This window comes from Castor canadensis, chromosome 5 (assembly GCF_047511655.1).
Source record: "Castor canadensis chromosome 5, mCasCan1.hap1v2, whole genome shotgun sequence".
Taxonomy (NCBI): Eukaryota; Metazoa; Chordata; class Mammalia; order Rodentia; family Castoridae; genus Castor; species Castor canadensis.
Window position 1 is genome coordinate 3,178,235 of NC_133390.1, and position 16,067 is coordinate 3,194,301.

The 16,067-nt window shown below is 46.1% G+C and overlaps 1 protein-coding gene across 4 annotated transcripts in view; it reads right to left on the reverse strand.

The window, feature by feature from the left end:
- Positions 1 to 16,067, reverse strand: part of Pde9a (phosphodiesterase 9A) — a 96,000-nt gene that overhangs the window by 43,858 nt on the left and 36,075 nt on the right. For all 4 annotated transcript variants that reach the window (XM_074072585.1, XM_074072590.1, XM_020152492.2 and 1 more), the window contains exon 4: positions 14,526 to 14,569. In XM_074072585.1, the coding sequence (XP_073928686.1) occupies positions 14,526 to 14,569 (44 nt within the window). The remainder of the gene's footprint in view (positions 1 to 14,525; positions 14,570 to 16,067) is intronic.

Genomic DNA, 16,067 nt, shown 5'->3' on the forward strand with positions numbered 1-16,067 from the left:
GGCACTGGGAAATCCTCTTGGCGGTTTCTTACCAAGTTAAACACACACAGGTCGGAGGAACCTGTGCACTTGCTCCTTGGTAGGACCCATGATGGTCACAAGTATGCCCACAGTGATCACTGTTGCTGACCCCACACTGGAAAGGTCCCCCATGTCCGCCCACATGAGCCTCATGAGCAGGTGTGCAATGCTCAACACCATGGCAGTCAGTCAACGACACAGGTGACCCTTACGACCCTGATGCCGAGCCAGAGCATCCAGCCACCAATGAGCTCACACTCCAGGATTCCATGCGGGTGAAGCCAAGAGCTAATGAAGCGCTCCGTGGGACAGAGGCTGGGTGACGGATTCTTACGGTGGTGTGGGGGTTGACTCGGATGATAGAAATGTGCTCCATCTTGACTGGGGTGGTGGCAACCCGCAAGCATCCTTTTAGCCAGACCCCTCACATGGCACCCTTGGGACCCGTGCGATCACTGTAGTTAGACACAACCAGATGTTGGGTTCGACCTGGACCTCAGGAATGGCTGGTCCTGTTGGACCAGGTGGCCTTAAGAGACCTGCAGTAATGTTCAGATGTCATCATTGTCATTATCCCACAGCATCCAGTGGCCACCCACATGTCTGACTGTGCCCTGCCAAGGGCTGCTGTCTGTGTTGGCCAAGGGGAGTGTGAACACACAATTCTGGAGATGGCTATTCTTCATTTGTGTTAAAAAATAATGTAAGCAAGGATGATTAAGCTTTAAAGCTTTGGAATAACACTGTGCTAAATATAGATATTATTAAGAAGCATTCCTATTTCTCATAAACAATACATCTGTGCTCAAATTCTGAGCCTTCACTTGACTTCCAAGCAACAGCAGAGCCCACACTACGTGGTCCTGGTTAGACCTTAGCAGACATTCCTGCTCCACTAAAATTCTGCAATTCCAGAGAGACCTAATTTTAGCCCTTCAGTAATGCCCTTGAGGTTATTTTAAATGATAGCTACCATTTATTGAGCACTTGCTAAGTGGCAAGCCCTTGCTAAGCATTTTGCATAAATTATTTCTTTTATCCTTTAAGAACCAGGCAAAGTATGCATATTTCTGATTTGCAAGGGAAATTGAAGCTCAGAGCAGTTAAGGAGCTGTCCCAAGGCCATTTCATCAATTGGCAAATGAGTGAGCCTTTGGACTGGCCCTTTCTCTGTTCTTATATTCCTTTTCCCAATTCTAAGTTTGGCTTCTTGGAGACTGGGTGCCCATGGTGTATTTGGAGGTGATCCCAGGAAACCCAGGGTAGGGGTGGACTTCAGGTAAAGGAAGGAAGGAAACTCACAAGGGTGAGTTTATGAGCAGGTAACCACTGTGGGCTGCTGCAGCTCATTGCTCTAAGGTCCCTTTCAACAACCACGTAAGTGACATCTAAGAACTGTCCCCTGCGGGATAAGGAAGTCAAACATTGGGCCATCAGCTCCCTCTCCCTGGGGTCTACTGTCTCCCCAGCACTTCTGGTCTGCCCAGCACAGAGGACATACTCAGGCAGGAGCTCCAGATAGGAGGAGAAGCCGATGGTGGAATGGCCCACTCAAGCTTGGGGACCCTAGGGACAGGCCAGCATGGGCACCACCAGTATCTTGTATGCTCTGCTGTGAACTTTTGGCACCATTCTCAGGTCCTTCCCTTCATGGAGGCTAGACTTTGAAAATTTTTAATGTTTTGTTTAATCCAATATATCTCAAAACATTTCAGCAGGTAGCATTCCTGCAAATGTTCACAGTAGCATTTACGACAGTCAAAATGTGAAAGGACCCAAACGTCCATCAGCTGATGAATGCGTAAACGGACTGGGACATGCCCCCAGGACAGAGCGTCATTCAGCCCTAAAAAGGAAAGAAACACTTGCTGTGTGCTGCAGTGTGGCTGGACCTGGAAAGCACTAAGCTCACTGAAAGAAGGCAGATACAAAAGGTCACTGCTGCATTTTATGAAGTGTCCAGAACAGGCAAATCCACAGACACAGGAAGTGGACTGGGGGTTGCCAGGGGCTAGTGGGTGAAGGGAATGGGGAGTAACTGCCAATACTCATGAGGCTTTTTTGGGGGGTGATGAAAATGTTCTGGAATTGATAATGGAAGTGAATGTGTAACAAAGTGAATGAACTAAGAACTAATGAATTTCAATACTTTAAAATGGTGGATTTAATATTATGCAAATCATATCTCAGTAAGAAAACATGAGATCAATATAGAATGATTGAGATAGCTTGCACCCTTTTTCCATCCTAAAAAACGTTCCTTCAACGTTCAGCATGCATGTACATTTACAGTGCATTTTCATTTTCTTGCCAAGGGCAAGACTTCTGATCCACCTGGTCACCTACTACAGCAAGCTCACAATGGGCAGCTCTGGGGCTCCACTGCTGCCCTCCAGGCCCTTTCAGAGGCAGTGATCTGGGGTGGTGAGACCTGCATGAGCCGCCACTCAGGCACTAACCATGTACTATTTCTTGAGCTGTGGGAACAGACTCAGGGTGAGGTCTCACTGCCCACTGATGTCAGCAGCACACATGGCAAGATATGAACAGGCTGTTCTGGCCTGGCCTCCCTGTGTCTTGAGCAAAGGGGAGTGTCTACACTCTGAGGGCATCTGTGAAGATCAGCTAGAGATCTCACCCCAAGGAGCAGGGGCAGGTGCATACCCGTGGGCTAGAATTCTGAGCACCACCTAGTGCTGGCCACATGTCACCTGGCAGAAACACACTCTGCAGGTGCTTCTGGGGTGTGTTTGTGTCTCACCTTTCATCGTCCTTCTTTGGAAACAGCAATGTTAATGAAGCTGCTGGAAAGGAAGATTTTGAGTCATCCTGGATGTTGGTAGAACATGTGAGCCATGCTCGGTGGAGAGGGGTGGCATGTGCCTTGGCATGTGGGGCTCCATGGGGCCTCTCCAGACTGGCCAGACGTGGGCCCTAGGGGAGGCAGGGAGGTTGGGGTGGACAAGCAGAACCCACATCCCCACTGCTGGGTCTGTTTCTGGTTCTGAAGTTGAAGACACTGCTCCTAGACTAAGTACTAGTCAAGGGAATGGTTGCTACACCCTGAAAACACGTGACACACACCTTTCCCAGGGCACACGGTGGCTGCTGCAGGTCCTGCTGGCTAGGAAAAGTGGAGTGTGCTTTGCTTTCCATCTGACGCAGCAGTAACATGGCACCCTCTGGTCAGGAAGAGAAGTGGGACCTTAGCACAGCGTGGTGGCTCTCATTGCTTGCCTCGTGCTCAGGATGGCTCAGGCTACAGTATACCAGCTTCCTACAAGTCCATGGTGCTCTCACCATGGGGGTGGTCACCATGGTTAATCGACACTCAGCTCTTACTAAGACGTGAATTCGTCCCATGGGTTCCGGGCGGGCACGCAGCAGCCAGCTGTGGATTGCAACTGCGCGCGTCATAGTTTGGAAAACACCCCTATTTGAGTTTGAGCTGATAAGATCAAATAAAAATGAATGACAATTTAAGGGCTTTCAAATGAATCAGCACATGGTCATAAAAGAATGCACAAAAGCCTGTCCTGTGGTTTTTGTAGTTAGTGTTAACTTTATTTCATTCATAAAAGGGAAAAAAACCCACAGGATTGCCTTATAAGACTAGGAGATTTTTTTTTTTTGAGATGGGGAGTCTCACTATGTCACTCAGGCTGGCGTCAACATCTTGTGCTTAAGAGACTCTCCTTCCTCTGCCGCCTGAGTAGTTTGGACTGTGGGTGAGTGTCACAAAAGAAGGATATTTTTCTAAGAAGTGTTTGCTAAATACAGAACTTCCATGTTTAAGGAGGCCCCTGAGGCAGTCCCTCACTTGTCTCAGCCGGGGCTGTTTGTATAATGGTTCCCTAAAACGCCTCTGTGGCCCAGGGTGCTGCTGTGGGCCTGGGTCAGGACTAGCCTGTCCTTTTCTATGAAAAGTCATGCTTTTGGTAATTCTCTTCTCTGGACTGTTTCCTGAGTATTTAAGGAGCAAAACAGTAAAGTATGGAGCCATTTTTGCATGGCACAGCCCTCAGGACCAGCTGGAGACCCTAGCACGCTTGAGACTGCGAGGAGGAGAAGTCTGGGAAAGACTGGTGCAGGGATTCGTAGAGTTAGGCGAGGCAGTACAGGCTGGTCTGGAAATGGAACTTCCCTTCCTCTCCTGAGGTTCTTTTTTTATTGCTGCTGTAAACATGTCCTGTAGGTTCAAGGGCAAACGGGGCCTCTGACAGGCCCTAACTCAGGGCGCACGGCCAGGTGGAGGGCAGATGAAGGTTGGTGCCGTGGTGTGCAATAAGAGAGCTGAGAATTCCTCTAAGAACCAGCTCCAAATGCTCACAGAGCTCCTTTTCTGGCTGGTCTCAGGGAAGCCCAGCCATGGGGTCTACTAGACACCAACTTTGTCCCCAAAAGAAAACCCAAAATATTGACACCTTAGAAGAGAAGGGGTTCCCAGGCACCCCTCACCACACACACACACACACACACACACACACACACACACACCACACACACAAAGGTGGTGGTGTAAGTCTGACCAGGAATGTAGGAATGTGACAGAAGAAAGGAATCAGACCCATGTGGGAGGTGCTGGTGGTGGTGTTGCCAGGGAAACCACATTGGCTTTGGAGATGGGTGCCTTCTTGCTGAAGAATAAATATGGGCTCCCATGCTGGTCCTGAGGGAGCAGCTCCAGAGTCCAGAGCAGGCCTTTCCCTTGGCAGCTTATCTCTGAAGAGCAAAGTCCTGTCCTGTCCAGCAGAAATGTATATGGCCCCCATCTCTAACAAGCTGCCCAAGAGATGAGGTATGGGGGAGGGGCTGGCCAGAGCCAGGCCCTGCTGCAGTTCTCAAGGAGGCCATTCCTTGTCCCCCAGTGCTGCCCAGCTGCTTACAGGTGCCTCTGCTCCAAAATGTGGTCATCAGCCCTAGGCCCAAGCCCTCCAGGAAAGAGCTCAGCCCTTAAGTCAGCTGGTTCTGTTTACAACTGTTCTAACTTCTGTTCTTTCCCTTAATGAGCCAAAATCTATCTCCCATTGGCCCTAGGTTGGGCCCAAAGTTATACAAAAATCCATTCATCGTGTAATTATCTGGACACAGCTATCACACCCCCTAGCCATCACCAACCCTGCTACCTATGCAGCCTTAACCAGACCTGGTTTTCTTTCCTTGTTCTTCCTGCCCTCTGGTCTCCTTGGGAAGACTCCTATCTTTGATGACTTAGTTCCTGCCCCCCTACTCCAACTGCCAGGAGGCAGATAGATCTCTACCAGCCTGTTCCTGTGCTGATGGCCAGCTGGGCCACAACTGGCTGAACTCCCTTGGACTCCACCTCCTGCTCACCTCCACCCGAGGTCCAATGGGCAAATCACACCCATGTGCCCCAGCTGGGTGCCTTCCTTCTCCCTTTACCATTTCAGGTGGTAGCTTTCAGGAGCTGCGGTCAGATCTGGCTGCATCTCTAACCCCTTCTGCTCAGTCAGGAAAACAGCTCTACTTCCAGAGCACACTGTCTCGTCTCTCCTCAGCCCCTCCACAGCCGGCCCCTGGCCTGGACCTCAGCTCCTCCCACAGGGATCGCCACTCATCTCACGGCCTCCCTGAGTCCACCTTTGCTGCCCACCTCCCTTCAGGACCACATCTCTACATGGCGGTAGGAGCAAACACTTGAAAGTCGACACCTGGAGAAGGAACGCAGGGCTGGTACTTGCAATAGTGAGTCTGGAGGGTCCTCTCTGCCTTGGATGGACAGCGTGGGGACTAGAGTTACACAAAGGCAGAGATGTCAAAAGGATTCATGGAGTAGAGTTCAAGCCCTTGTCAATGAGCTTGATGGAAGGAGATAAACCCATATCACAGATGCATCCAGGAGACTGTGCAGTGGCGTTCTCGGGATGGCAGAGAGTTCACATCAAGCTTGGGTGATGATATGTGGGAGCTGGGGTACACAGATTCTACGTTGCATCTCCCTAAGCAAAGGGATAGGTCTTATATACAGCCAACTCAAGTGCCATAGTCATTGCTAAATAAATACTGTAAGGATGATTAATTAAAAATGTATGGAAGTCAGATTATAGCATTCCTTTGCTCAAAATCTTTTAATAACCCCCCATATCACCCATAGAAAGCTAAAGTCCTCATATTTCAGGGCCAAAATGATCCATCACCTGCCATTTCTCAAGCTCAACTCCAAGTGGTGAAACTCCAAAGAGCCAGAGTGGAGGGTTGGTCACCAGAACTTTGGTGGAGATCCCAAATGGTCCCACCTTAGAAGGACTGAACAATCCCTGTGGTAAGAGCCTCTAGAGTCATCCCAGTGAGGCCTAAAAGCAGGTCTCAAAGGCACCACACCCTCCTCAATGGGAGAAAACGAAAGCTGGGTGGTCGGCAATACAGCACTCACTATGACCAGCATCCCATCCAAGATCTGTAAGAATCAGAGAAATATAACCCCTATCCAGGAGAAAACCCAGTCAATAGAGACGAATTCAGAAATGACAAAAAGGGCACAACTAGCTGACAGTGACACCAACACAGCACTGTAACAGTGATGTATTTCAAGGATGTATGAACACACTAAGAGACAGAAGACTGAAAATGAAGATGGAGGTAGATGAAGTCCCCAAGGGTGAAAATGCAGTGTTGGAAATCAAAATTTCATCCACCAAGATTAACAGCAGATTAGATACTACAGAGAAAATATCAATGAAATTGAAGACACAATGAAAAATAAGACAGGGAAAATAAGAGGAAAATGCTAAGAAACACGAAGTAAACTTGTGAGAGGGGGAGACACCGACAGGTTGCCTACCGCTCAGGAAACCAGGTTCCCAGAGAAGACAAGAGAGTAGGGCAGAACAAATTCTGAATTTGATGAAAAATGTGTAACAAGTACTTAGAAATTGCTTTTTCTGAAAAGCACCAAGTCCTTACTTGGTCCCACAATTAACTAAAAGCAGGAGAAAAGCCTGGCATCCCTGCCTCCATTTTTCTGTGTTCTTTGTTCTGAGCCCTTCCCTCTGCAGCCATTTTGGAATCCAGGAAGGACAGAATTGATAACATATTTATATGGATAACCGAAACTACCCCCAAAGAAAGGGTAGGCAGAGCCTCACAGGATAGGCCATCCCCCAGGTGAGGATGTTTAACCATGATGGTGAGGCTGCACTCTAGAGCGGGAGCAATCATGTCTTGAGAACCAGATTGCTGCCCCTAAATGACAACAGTGGCAACAACCTCTCCAGAGCCCCTCAGGGAACGAGAACTGAGAAAATAACGAGCCAGGCCATCCTGGCTGGGACTGTTTAGCTATGCACGCTTCTGCCCTGCCTCAATTCTTTCTCTATTTAAACCAAAACCTCATGTCTGTACTCCAAAGATGGGCTGAAGTGCTGACTTTGCCTCTTCCCTTCGTGTGCCTGTCCTGCGTCCATCTCTTTTCTCTGCCCTTCACTGCTTATCTCTTATTTTGGTGTGTTGGGGTGAGTGGCCAGACCTGACATGTGGGATCCCTGAAGTTTGGGCCTGGAGCCTAAATTTCCAGATTAGAGCTGGTGGAGTGGCTTAAGTGTAGAGCACCTGCTTTGCAAGCATGAGGCCCTGAGTTCAAATCCCAGCATTGCCAAAACAAACAAACAAAACCTCCGGTTTCCATAGAAACCTCTAAACCCAAAGAAAGTCAACGAATCTCAACAAGGTTAAACAAGAAGAAAACCACAGGAAAGGGATTCAAATTAAATTCCTAGAAACCAGTAGTAATAAAAAAAATCCAAACAGTCACAGGAAAAGAGACATGAGAGAGAGAATGAGAACAATCATACCTTTCTGCTAAGAAGTATGGTATGCCAGCTAAAAGACAAGGGGAAAGTGCTGAAAACTGTCACAATAAAATTCTTTGTGGCGAGAGATGTCCCTTCACAATGGAGCTGAAGTGACACCTTTTGCAGGCAAACAAAAGCCAGTGAAGTATGTTGCTGGGAGACCCGCCTGCAGAATGCTAGCAGCTCAAGAGGAAGGAGGTGGCTCAGCAGCACACACCTGGATCCTCACAAGGAAATGCAGCACAGTGCACTGTGGGGTCTGAAACACTCGTGGGAGTAAAACGCCAAGCAAGGAGAACGAGCTGGGGCTCGTAAGTGCACTGTGTGTACACATCTCCGTGAAGGGGCCGATGGGAAGGGTGACTGACAGACTGTGAAAGCAAGAACAGCCACAAAGAAATAAAGCAAGTGTAGCTCCTAAGCCAAGAGTGGGGAAAGGGAATTAAAAGTCAGTCTCCTGAAGAGGGAGGAAAAGAGAAAGAAGTTTGAACAGATGGAACAAACAGAGAATGTGTAGCAAGACAGATTTAAACCACGCTTGTCTATAATTACCTCTAAGGCAAATGCCTACCAGAGCCAGTAAGGCTGAAATGGCTGCAACTGAGAAAAGACGCCTATCAGAGATCACTTCAAAAATGAAGACCCAGCTATGGGAACGGACGTGACCTCTGAGCACTCAGCATGAGGAAGCTGGAGCGGCTACCTTAGCTCGAGAGAAGGGAGACGTTAAAGCCAGAGCAAATTTTCCCAAGGATGAAGCGCCCGACCCATCTAGCAGATCGCAACCTTAAACAAGCATGCACTTGGCAACTGGAACTGACACACTAAGAAGAGGATTCCACGACATAGTGGGGTGTTTTAAAACCATCTCAGCAATCGAAAGAACAAGTACACAAAAGTGAAGACGAAGAAAACTTGAACCACATCAACTGACCTGACCGAAATGAATTTATAGAATTTTCCGATACACATCCTTCCTGCTGGCCCTGTCGCCAAGATAAACCGTGCATCCCAGTAATTTAAAGATTGAAGTCTTAGTGTCTGTTCTATTTTATTTATCATAATGAAACTAACTTAGAAATCAGAAATAGAAAGCTAATTGGAAAACCCCCAAATATTTGAAAGATAAATAACACTTTCCTAAATAACAACTAGGTCAGAGAAGGAACCACAAGCTAAAAGAGGAAAATATTTTGAGTTGAATGAAAATGAAAACTTAATACGTACAAATACGTGAGATTATGCTTACAGTGAAGTCTTTAGCTTTAAATTGTTTACACATACATGCATTTGAAAAGTTCTAGAATCCAGCGACCTCAGCGTCTACTTTAGAAGCTGGTGGTAGGGGAGCTGGAGAGAGAGCAGAATAAGTAAGAAAAACGAGGACAGATCAGCGACACAGGGAACAGGCACTAGAAAAACCAAATGAAACCCAAAGCTGGCTCTTTGAAAAAATAAATCAATACAGTTTATCCCCTTCAGAATAACACTATATATGAAACCAACCAAATTTCAGAGATAAAAACACTATTAAGTAGAAAACTGATAAAGCTCTGGTTTAGTTAGATTCTTTTGAAAAAAACGGAAGACACGAATTCCATTCATGGCTATGTGGCAGGGCTCTGGTCAACCAGGGACCACGTACTTGAGGATGGTCCCAGGATCACATCACCTAGTAACACATGGCTGCCTCAGTTTGAATGCACTCGACAGCCACTCAGGAGGGAATCACCTAACAACTCATGCCTCAGAACCTCTCCTGGTCATTAAGGGATGCCAACTATACTAAAATCCTCAGTGAAAGGGAGGATTTCACTAAAACCCTACAGACAGAAAAAGGATCTCAAGGATACAGTTCAAACTACGACAAGTCAACAAATCTCAGGTAGAACGTAGATGAAATGAACACGGCTTCTCAAAATTGGCCCTCAAAGTAAAAGAAAACCTGCATATTCTTATCTAGTTTAGAATTTTTAGAATTTTTTTTTTTTTTGTAGTACTGGGGTTTGCACTCAGGGCTTCATGCTTGCTAGGCAGATGCTCTACCACTTGAGCTACTTCACTAGTCTTATCTAGTTAAGGACTTGATTTTATAACTAAAAACCTTCCCACCCACTCCCCTCCTCCCCCCGCAAAAAAAAGCCCTCCGAGCATGGATGTATCCACTGGTGAATCCTTCTGAAAATTTAAGGTAGGACTAATGTCAACCTTATACAAACCTTTCCAGAAAACAGGAGTGGGCAAACACCTCCCAACTCATTTTATGAGGCTGGCATTTCCCTAAGACCAAAACCAGATGAACACACTGTAAAACTGTGGGCCGGTGTCTCTCATTAATAAGGAAGCAAGGAAACTTGCAAACTGAATCTGAAACAGAAAGATAATACAGCATGGCAAAATGGAGTTCATACTAGGAATGCAAGGTTAGTTTAGTGTTTTAAAATTAATTGGTATAACACATGAATAAGTGAATGGAGGAGAAAAGACATAACCATCTCAATAGGAGCAGAAAAGCACTTCGCAAAATTCAACACTAATTTATGATTCAGATTCTCAATAAACTACAAATAGAAAAAACGAACAAAAAACCCTCAGCCTCTGTGGAGGTCAGGCTGAGCCCTGCTCTAAGTTCCTCCATATCATATAGAACAGTAGCCTTCAGGCCGTGCCTTGCCCTGGGTGATGCCCTCTTGTAAATCAGCAGTGTGTTCCATTTTGTAAATGCTGAGTCAGAATGACTCCATATCTCATTTGTACAAGTGGACCATCTGTCCAGCATAAACCATGGGGCAGACTGGTAACTTATTTATACAAATAAAATATCATCACTTGTACAGATATCAAATTAAGTCAGGAATACATAGACACAAAGACATATGGTAGTCCTATCAGAAAAACACTGCTGTGAGCTTATCAAACACACCACACCAACAAATAATGCAACCTCCTCACCTGGGTCATATAAAGGAGGGACCTCACTCTGGGGTATGGTGGCATATCCCAACCCATCATCGGATCATGCAGAGAACCACAGGATCGATGGCTGACAAACTCCTGACTCTGTCCCCCCAGGGCACAAGCACAGTATGAGCCCCCTGCCTGACACATTTGAACTGACAACCATTTGTCTGGATCCATGACTGCCAAGTGAAATCTGTGGTACTTGGTGAGTAAAAGCCAACCAAACTTACACAGCTTGTGAATTTACTGTATTCATTAAATTGTGACACCATGAAAAGCCATAAATGTGTCCACTTATGTTTCTAACATGGCTCACTCACTGATGACGTGATAAAGGGTCACCATCTGTGATGGCAACAGCCTTTGTACAATTCCCCAAGATTAAAAACAAAGCAAAGACCCTCGCTCCCACAGCTAGCCTCTCTTACACTGGATATCCTAGCTGATACAGGAACACAAGAAAAATAACTGAACGGAATAGAGTCAAGATTTAAGTAGAAGAAACAATTCTCTTTGCAGATGTGAGAAATCACCTAGAGAATAACAGGAAAGCTACAAAAAGGTAGCAAACCCAATAAAGGAGTTTGGCAAGGCTAGTACATAAAAGCCAATTATAGTTACATAAAGTAGAAGACATTGGAAACTGAAATTTTTAATTGTGGTGCAAAGAGATTAAAGCCAGGGTCTCATGCATGCAAGATAAGCAAGCTACCACTGAGTTACTCCCCCAGCCCTAGAAATTTCAAAAATATGCTGTTTCTACTGGCATTAAAACTATGAAATGCTTAGTGGTGAGCTTATCAACATATAGCCAGGGACTGTGCACTGCCAACTGAGACATGTTACTGAGAGACAAGAAAGGAAACTCAAACAAATGAAGAGGCATATCACATTCATGCACTGGGAAACTCAACACGATTGGGAGGATTTTATTTGTTTGTATTATTTTTCAAATTGCTGTTTCCTTAAAAAATTTTATTATACAAAATGACATTTTTCAGCATTATTAAGATGCTACTTCTTCCCAAGTTGTTCTGTATATTTAACAGGAGTTCAGTCCAAACTCTAGCAGACTTTTCTAACAGGCTGATTCTAAAATTTATTTGAAAATAAATGCAATAAACATTTTTGAAAAAAAAAAAAAAACAGGAGAAATGAGAGGTCTTATCCTACCTGTTTCTAAGACCTGCTGTCAGCCTTGAGTAATCAGAGGATGTGCTCTAATTATGGATGCAGGCGTTACTGCACGGGTCCAGCACAAGAGGGGACACTGATGTGGTCCACTGATTTTGGAAAAGGGTTGTAAGGCAATGGCAGAGAGGACTGTCTTCAGATGATGGTGAACCAATGAGTATGTGCATAGAGCCTTACTTCCTTCTCCACTTAGGTGAGCTGGACTAAGCAACTCGCTTCCAGATAAGAGTAAGGAGAGGGATGAGGAATCCCAGAACAGGAGAGAAGGTATGTGGATATTGCGTCTCCCAGGATTTCTTCCCAAACCCACACCCCAGGCCGATCACGAGAAAGATGCCAGACAAACCAGGTGGGGGTGCTGGGCAGATGCTTCAAGATACCCCTGGCCATGGCAGACCAGGAAAGTCTGAGAAACTGTCACAAACCAGGGAGGCCTAGATCTCAATGCAGTGCAGGATTGTGGATGGGTCCTGGAATAGACAGAGGGCAGTGGATGAATTCTGGTGAAATGCAAATAGAGTATGGCATTAAGTTAGTAATAATACTAAAAAAAAAAAAAAAAAGACACACTTCTATTAAGTCAAGAGTTTGATAAACTTTTTATGTTAAAAGTCTGGGGGGGGGCTGTTTATTTTTTGTCCCCCCCCAACCCTGCACTAGGGTTTGAACTTAGGGCCTCATGCTGGCTACCCATCACTTGAGCCATGTCCCCAGCCCTAAAAAGTATTTTGAACTCTAGAAAAAGGTAGCTTAGAACCCATCTGCCATTCTAAAATCTACTGTCAAAAGAAGAGGATGAAGAGTCTCCATAATGAGCTACTCAAGCAAGTAGTGCTTACACGTGAACACGGTCACTCCACAGAGGAGGAACGAGGCCCAGAAATATGGCCGCACACACCACTCAGCTCCCCATGGATGCTTCAAAAGTCTACCTGCAACCATCCAACTTCCAAAGCCCCAAATTAAACTGGAGAAAAGAAAACAAGCCTTAACTTCTACCTCATGTCATACACAAAAATTAACTCAAAACTGATCACACGGGCTGGGAGTGTGATTCAGTGCAAGCCCTTGCATGCAGGGCTCTGGGTCTGACCTCCAGCACCACAAAACAAACAAGCTGATCAAAGACCAAATACACAAGCTGAAACTGCAAAACTTCTGGGAGAAAACACAAGAGAAAAACTTCACAACTATGGGATAAACTAAGACTTCCTAGAGAGAAGACAAAACCCACAGAAGTCAAAAAAGAACAAAATTGATAAACTGGGCCTATTCCAAATTTAAAACTTCTGGTCACTGAAATGAACAGTAAGAAAACGAAAAGGAAAGTTGCAGACCAGGTCAAATACTAATAACACACATGTGACAAACGAAGTCTATCACGAACACTCACAATGCAGGGGGCCATGGAGCAACTGGGATTAATAAAAGACTAGAGGAGATAGTTCATACAAGAAAGGTGACCAGCCAGTGAATGCTCTAGAGATGCCGTCATTAATCAGCCGGGAATCACAAGTGAAAACCACCGTGCACGCCATCAGAGCCACTAAAATAAACATGGCAACAATGCCAGGTGCTGGTGAGAGGCAGAGCACCTGGACCCACTTGGGAAAGCGACTAATAGTTTTGACAAAGTTAAACACAGCAGAACTATCTGACCCAGTCAGCCTCCTTGGGTATTTATCCACGTGGGATGAAAATTCTGTCTCCACAAAAGCTTGCAGGGTGGCGCTCAGAGCAGCTTCATTCATAACAGGCCCTAAGCCAGAAATGACCCAAATGTCCACCACAGGTGTGTGAGAAGCGCATGCTTGTCCACTCCACACCTCGGGGTACGCTATCGCGCATTACGTAGCAACAGAACGGAGTGAATTACTGAAACTCACAGATCTCAAATCACTGTGGTGAGTCAAGAAAGAGTACATTCTGTGCAATTTCTTTTCTACAAAATTCTTGAAAGGAGGAATCTAATTCATGGTGTCTGAAGGAAGGTCACCTGGTGAGAGACAGACTAGAAGGGGCATGACAGAGAGGGGAGGTCAACAATCTGATCTTGATTTTGGTGATGTTGACAGGGGTGTATAAATTTTTCAAAACCTGTAATATCCATTTAAATGGGGGCACTTTATTATTTAAAAATCATACATTGATAAGAACGTAAAAATCTGAGAGGAAATAAAAATTCTAACAAAATAACACGACTGACGGGTGAGCCACCCTGAGAAACACTGGGGGCAGGAGGCCTTGCTGGAAGATCACAGGGAATGGGGACAGGTGCTGGACCCCAGGAAGCCAAGGTGGACCATCACCCAGCCTCTGCCATGCGTCAGGCTCGGGGCAGGCACTGAGATGGGAAGTCTAGATGGTAGTACGGGTTTTCAGATTCTGTGACAGTCTCAGACCGAAGACTCAAGCCCTTAGCTAATACGTACTCTGCGAATGGGACAGGCTATGACTGTCCTGCTTTTTTAAATTTTGTTTTATTCATATGTGCATACAATTGTTTTTTTAATTAAAAAAATGATACCAGAGCCTTACCAGATAGTTGTTTGACGGCCACAGGTCTCACTTTGTAGGGAGTTCTGCAAGAAAAGAGAGTGCCACTGTGAACTGAGAGGCTGTCAGATGTTTGCTGCATGCATGCCTGGTATCAGAGATAAGCTCTTGGGAAAATTAGAATCGGTGGATTAGGGTTTTTTTTTTTTTTCCTTTGGTGCTAGGGATTAAACCCAGGCCATTATGCATGCTAAGCATGTGCTATACCACCGAGCTACACCCTCAAACCCTGTTTAAAAATTTTCTTTGGCTATTTTGAGCTTCCTTATTCAGATGAATTCTGTTTCAGTTATATTATTCAAATGATCCACTTACTTCTTTTTGGTGGTATGGGATTTGAACTCAGGGCCTTGTGTTTGCTAGGCAGGTGCTATAACACTTAAGCCACACTCCCTCCCCCTTTTGTTTTGGGTTATTTTTCAGCTAGGACCTCATTGCAGGGGCTGTCCTCAGACCATGACCCTCTCACTTAGGCCCTCTTGAGGGTGCAGTACCACATCCAGTTTATTGATTGAAACGGGGTCTAAGTTTTTGCTGGAGCTGGCTTCAAACTGCATGCTTCCTACTCCACTTCAATGGGATTGGGAGCAGTGAACAAGACCAAAAGGCTCCTGAGCCACTGCGCCCAGACTCAACTTCCTTTCTAAGGTTAATATTTGGTCAGTGAAACAAATTTTTGTCATTGGTGTTACTACCAGTCAAAGGTGTGGTATATGGTGGGATCAGCAGCTTCTGACATTATTGCTGAAATTCACCCCAACACCTGGCCGAGGCAGGTGGGCTCCCCATCACAGTGACTCTATCCCCAATGGACAGAGGATGCAGACAGTGACTCTTTGAAACACACACCAGTATCTTGGTGATGTCACTCCAGCGAGGCTGGGCAGAGGACACTGGCAATACACATGTCAGATGAAAGAGTACCATTAGTGACACAAGGACCTCCGGGCAGATGTGGGACAAGTCTGAGGCCAACAGAAATGAGGTGAAGCCCAGGAGCTGGCATTCCAGGAGGGGTTCGAAAGCAGCACTCTCAGCAACGTCAGGGGAGACACCAATTTTTTACCCAGCAGTTTAGCAAAGTTAAACCCTGCTAGCAGGAGGGCTGCAGGGCCCCTAGAAGCAGCCCTCGAGGGTGGTACTGGTAGGACTGTATAGCCTTGACCTTGGCAAGCAACCCAGCAACACGGATGAACCTTCAAAATACAAGATCCCCTCAGATGAGCTCAGGAAGCCACGCATCATGATGAAACGTCAGACCACAGGGACACGGTCGGGGCTTTGGCTCCATGCTTGGCTCATTTGTTTCTTCTTTGCTGAGTGCCCCCTGTCCTCAGGGGCTGGGGACACAGCAGTACACAAGGCCAAAAGACTCCTCCCTGCTCCCAGACACTGACATTCCTCATTCAGGGTGAGGTTGATGAGATGGGTGTCACAATGAACCGCTCAGAACCAGGGACACCTGGTATCTCTTCACAGGTGGGTGGCACATTCCCATCCCAGTGTTGCGGTCTGGTTTGGCTT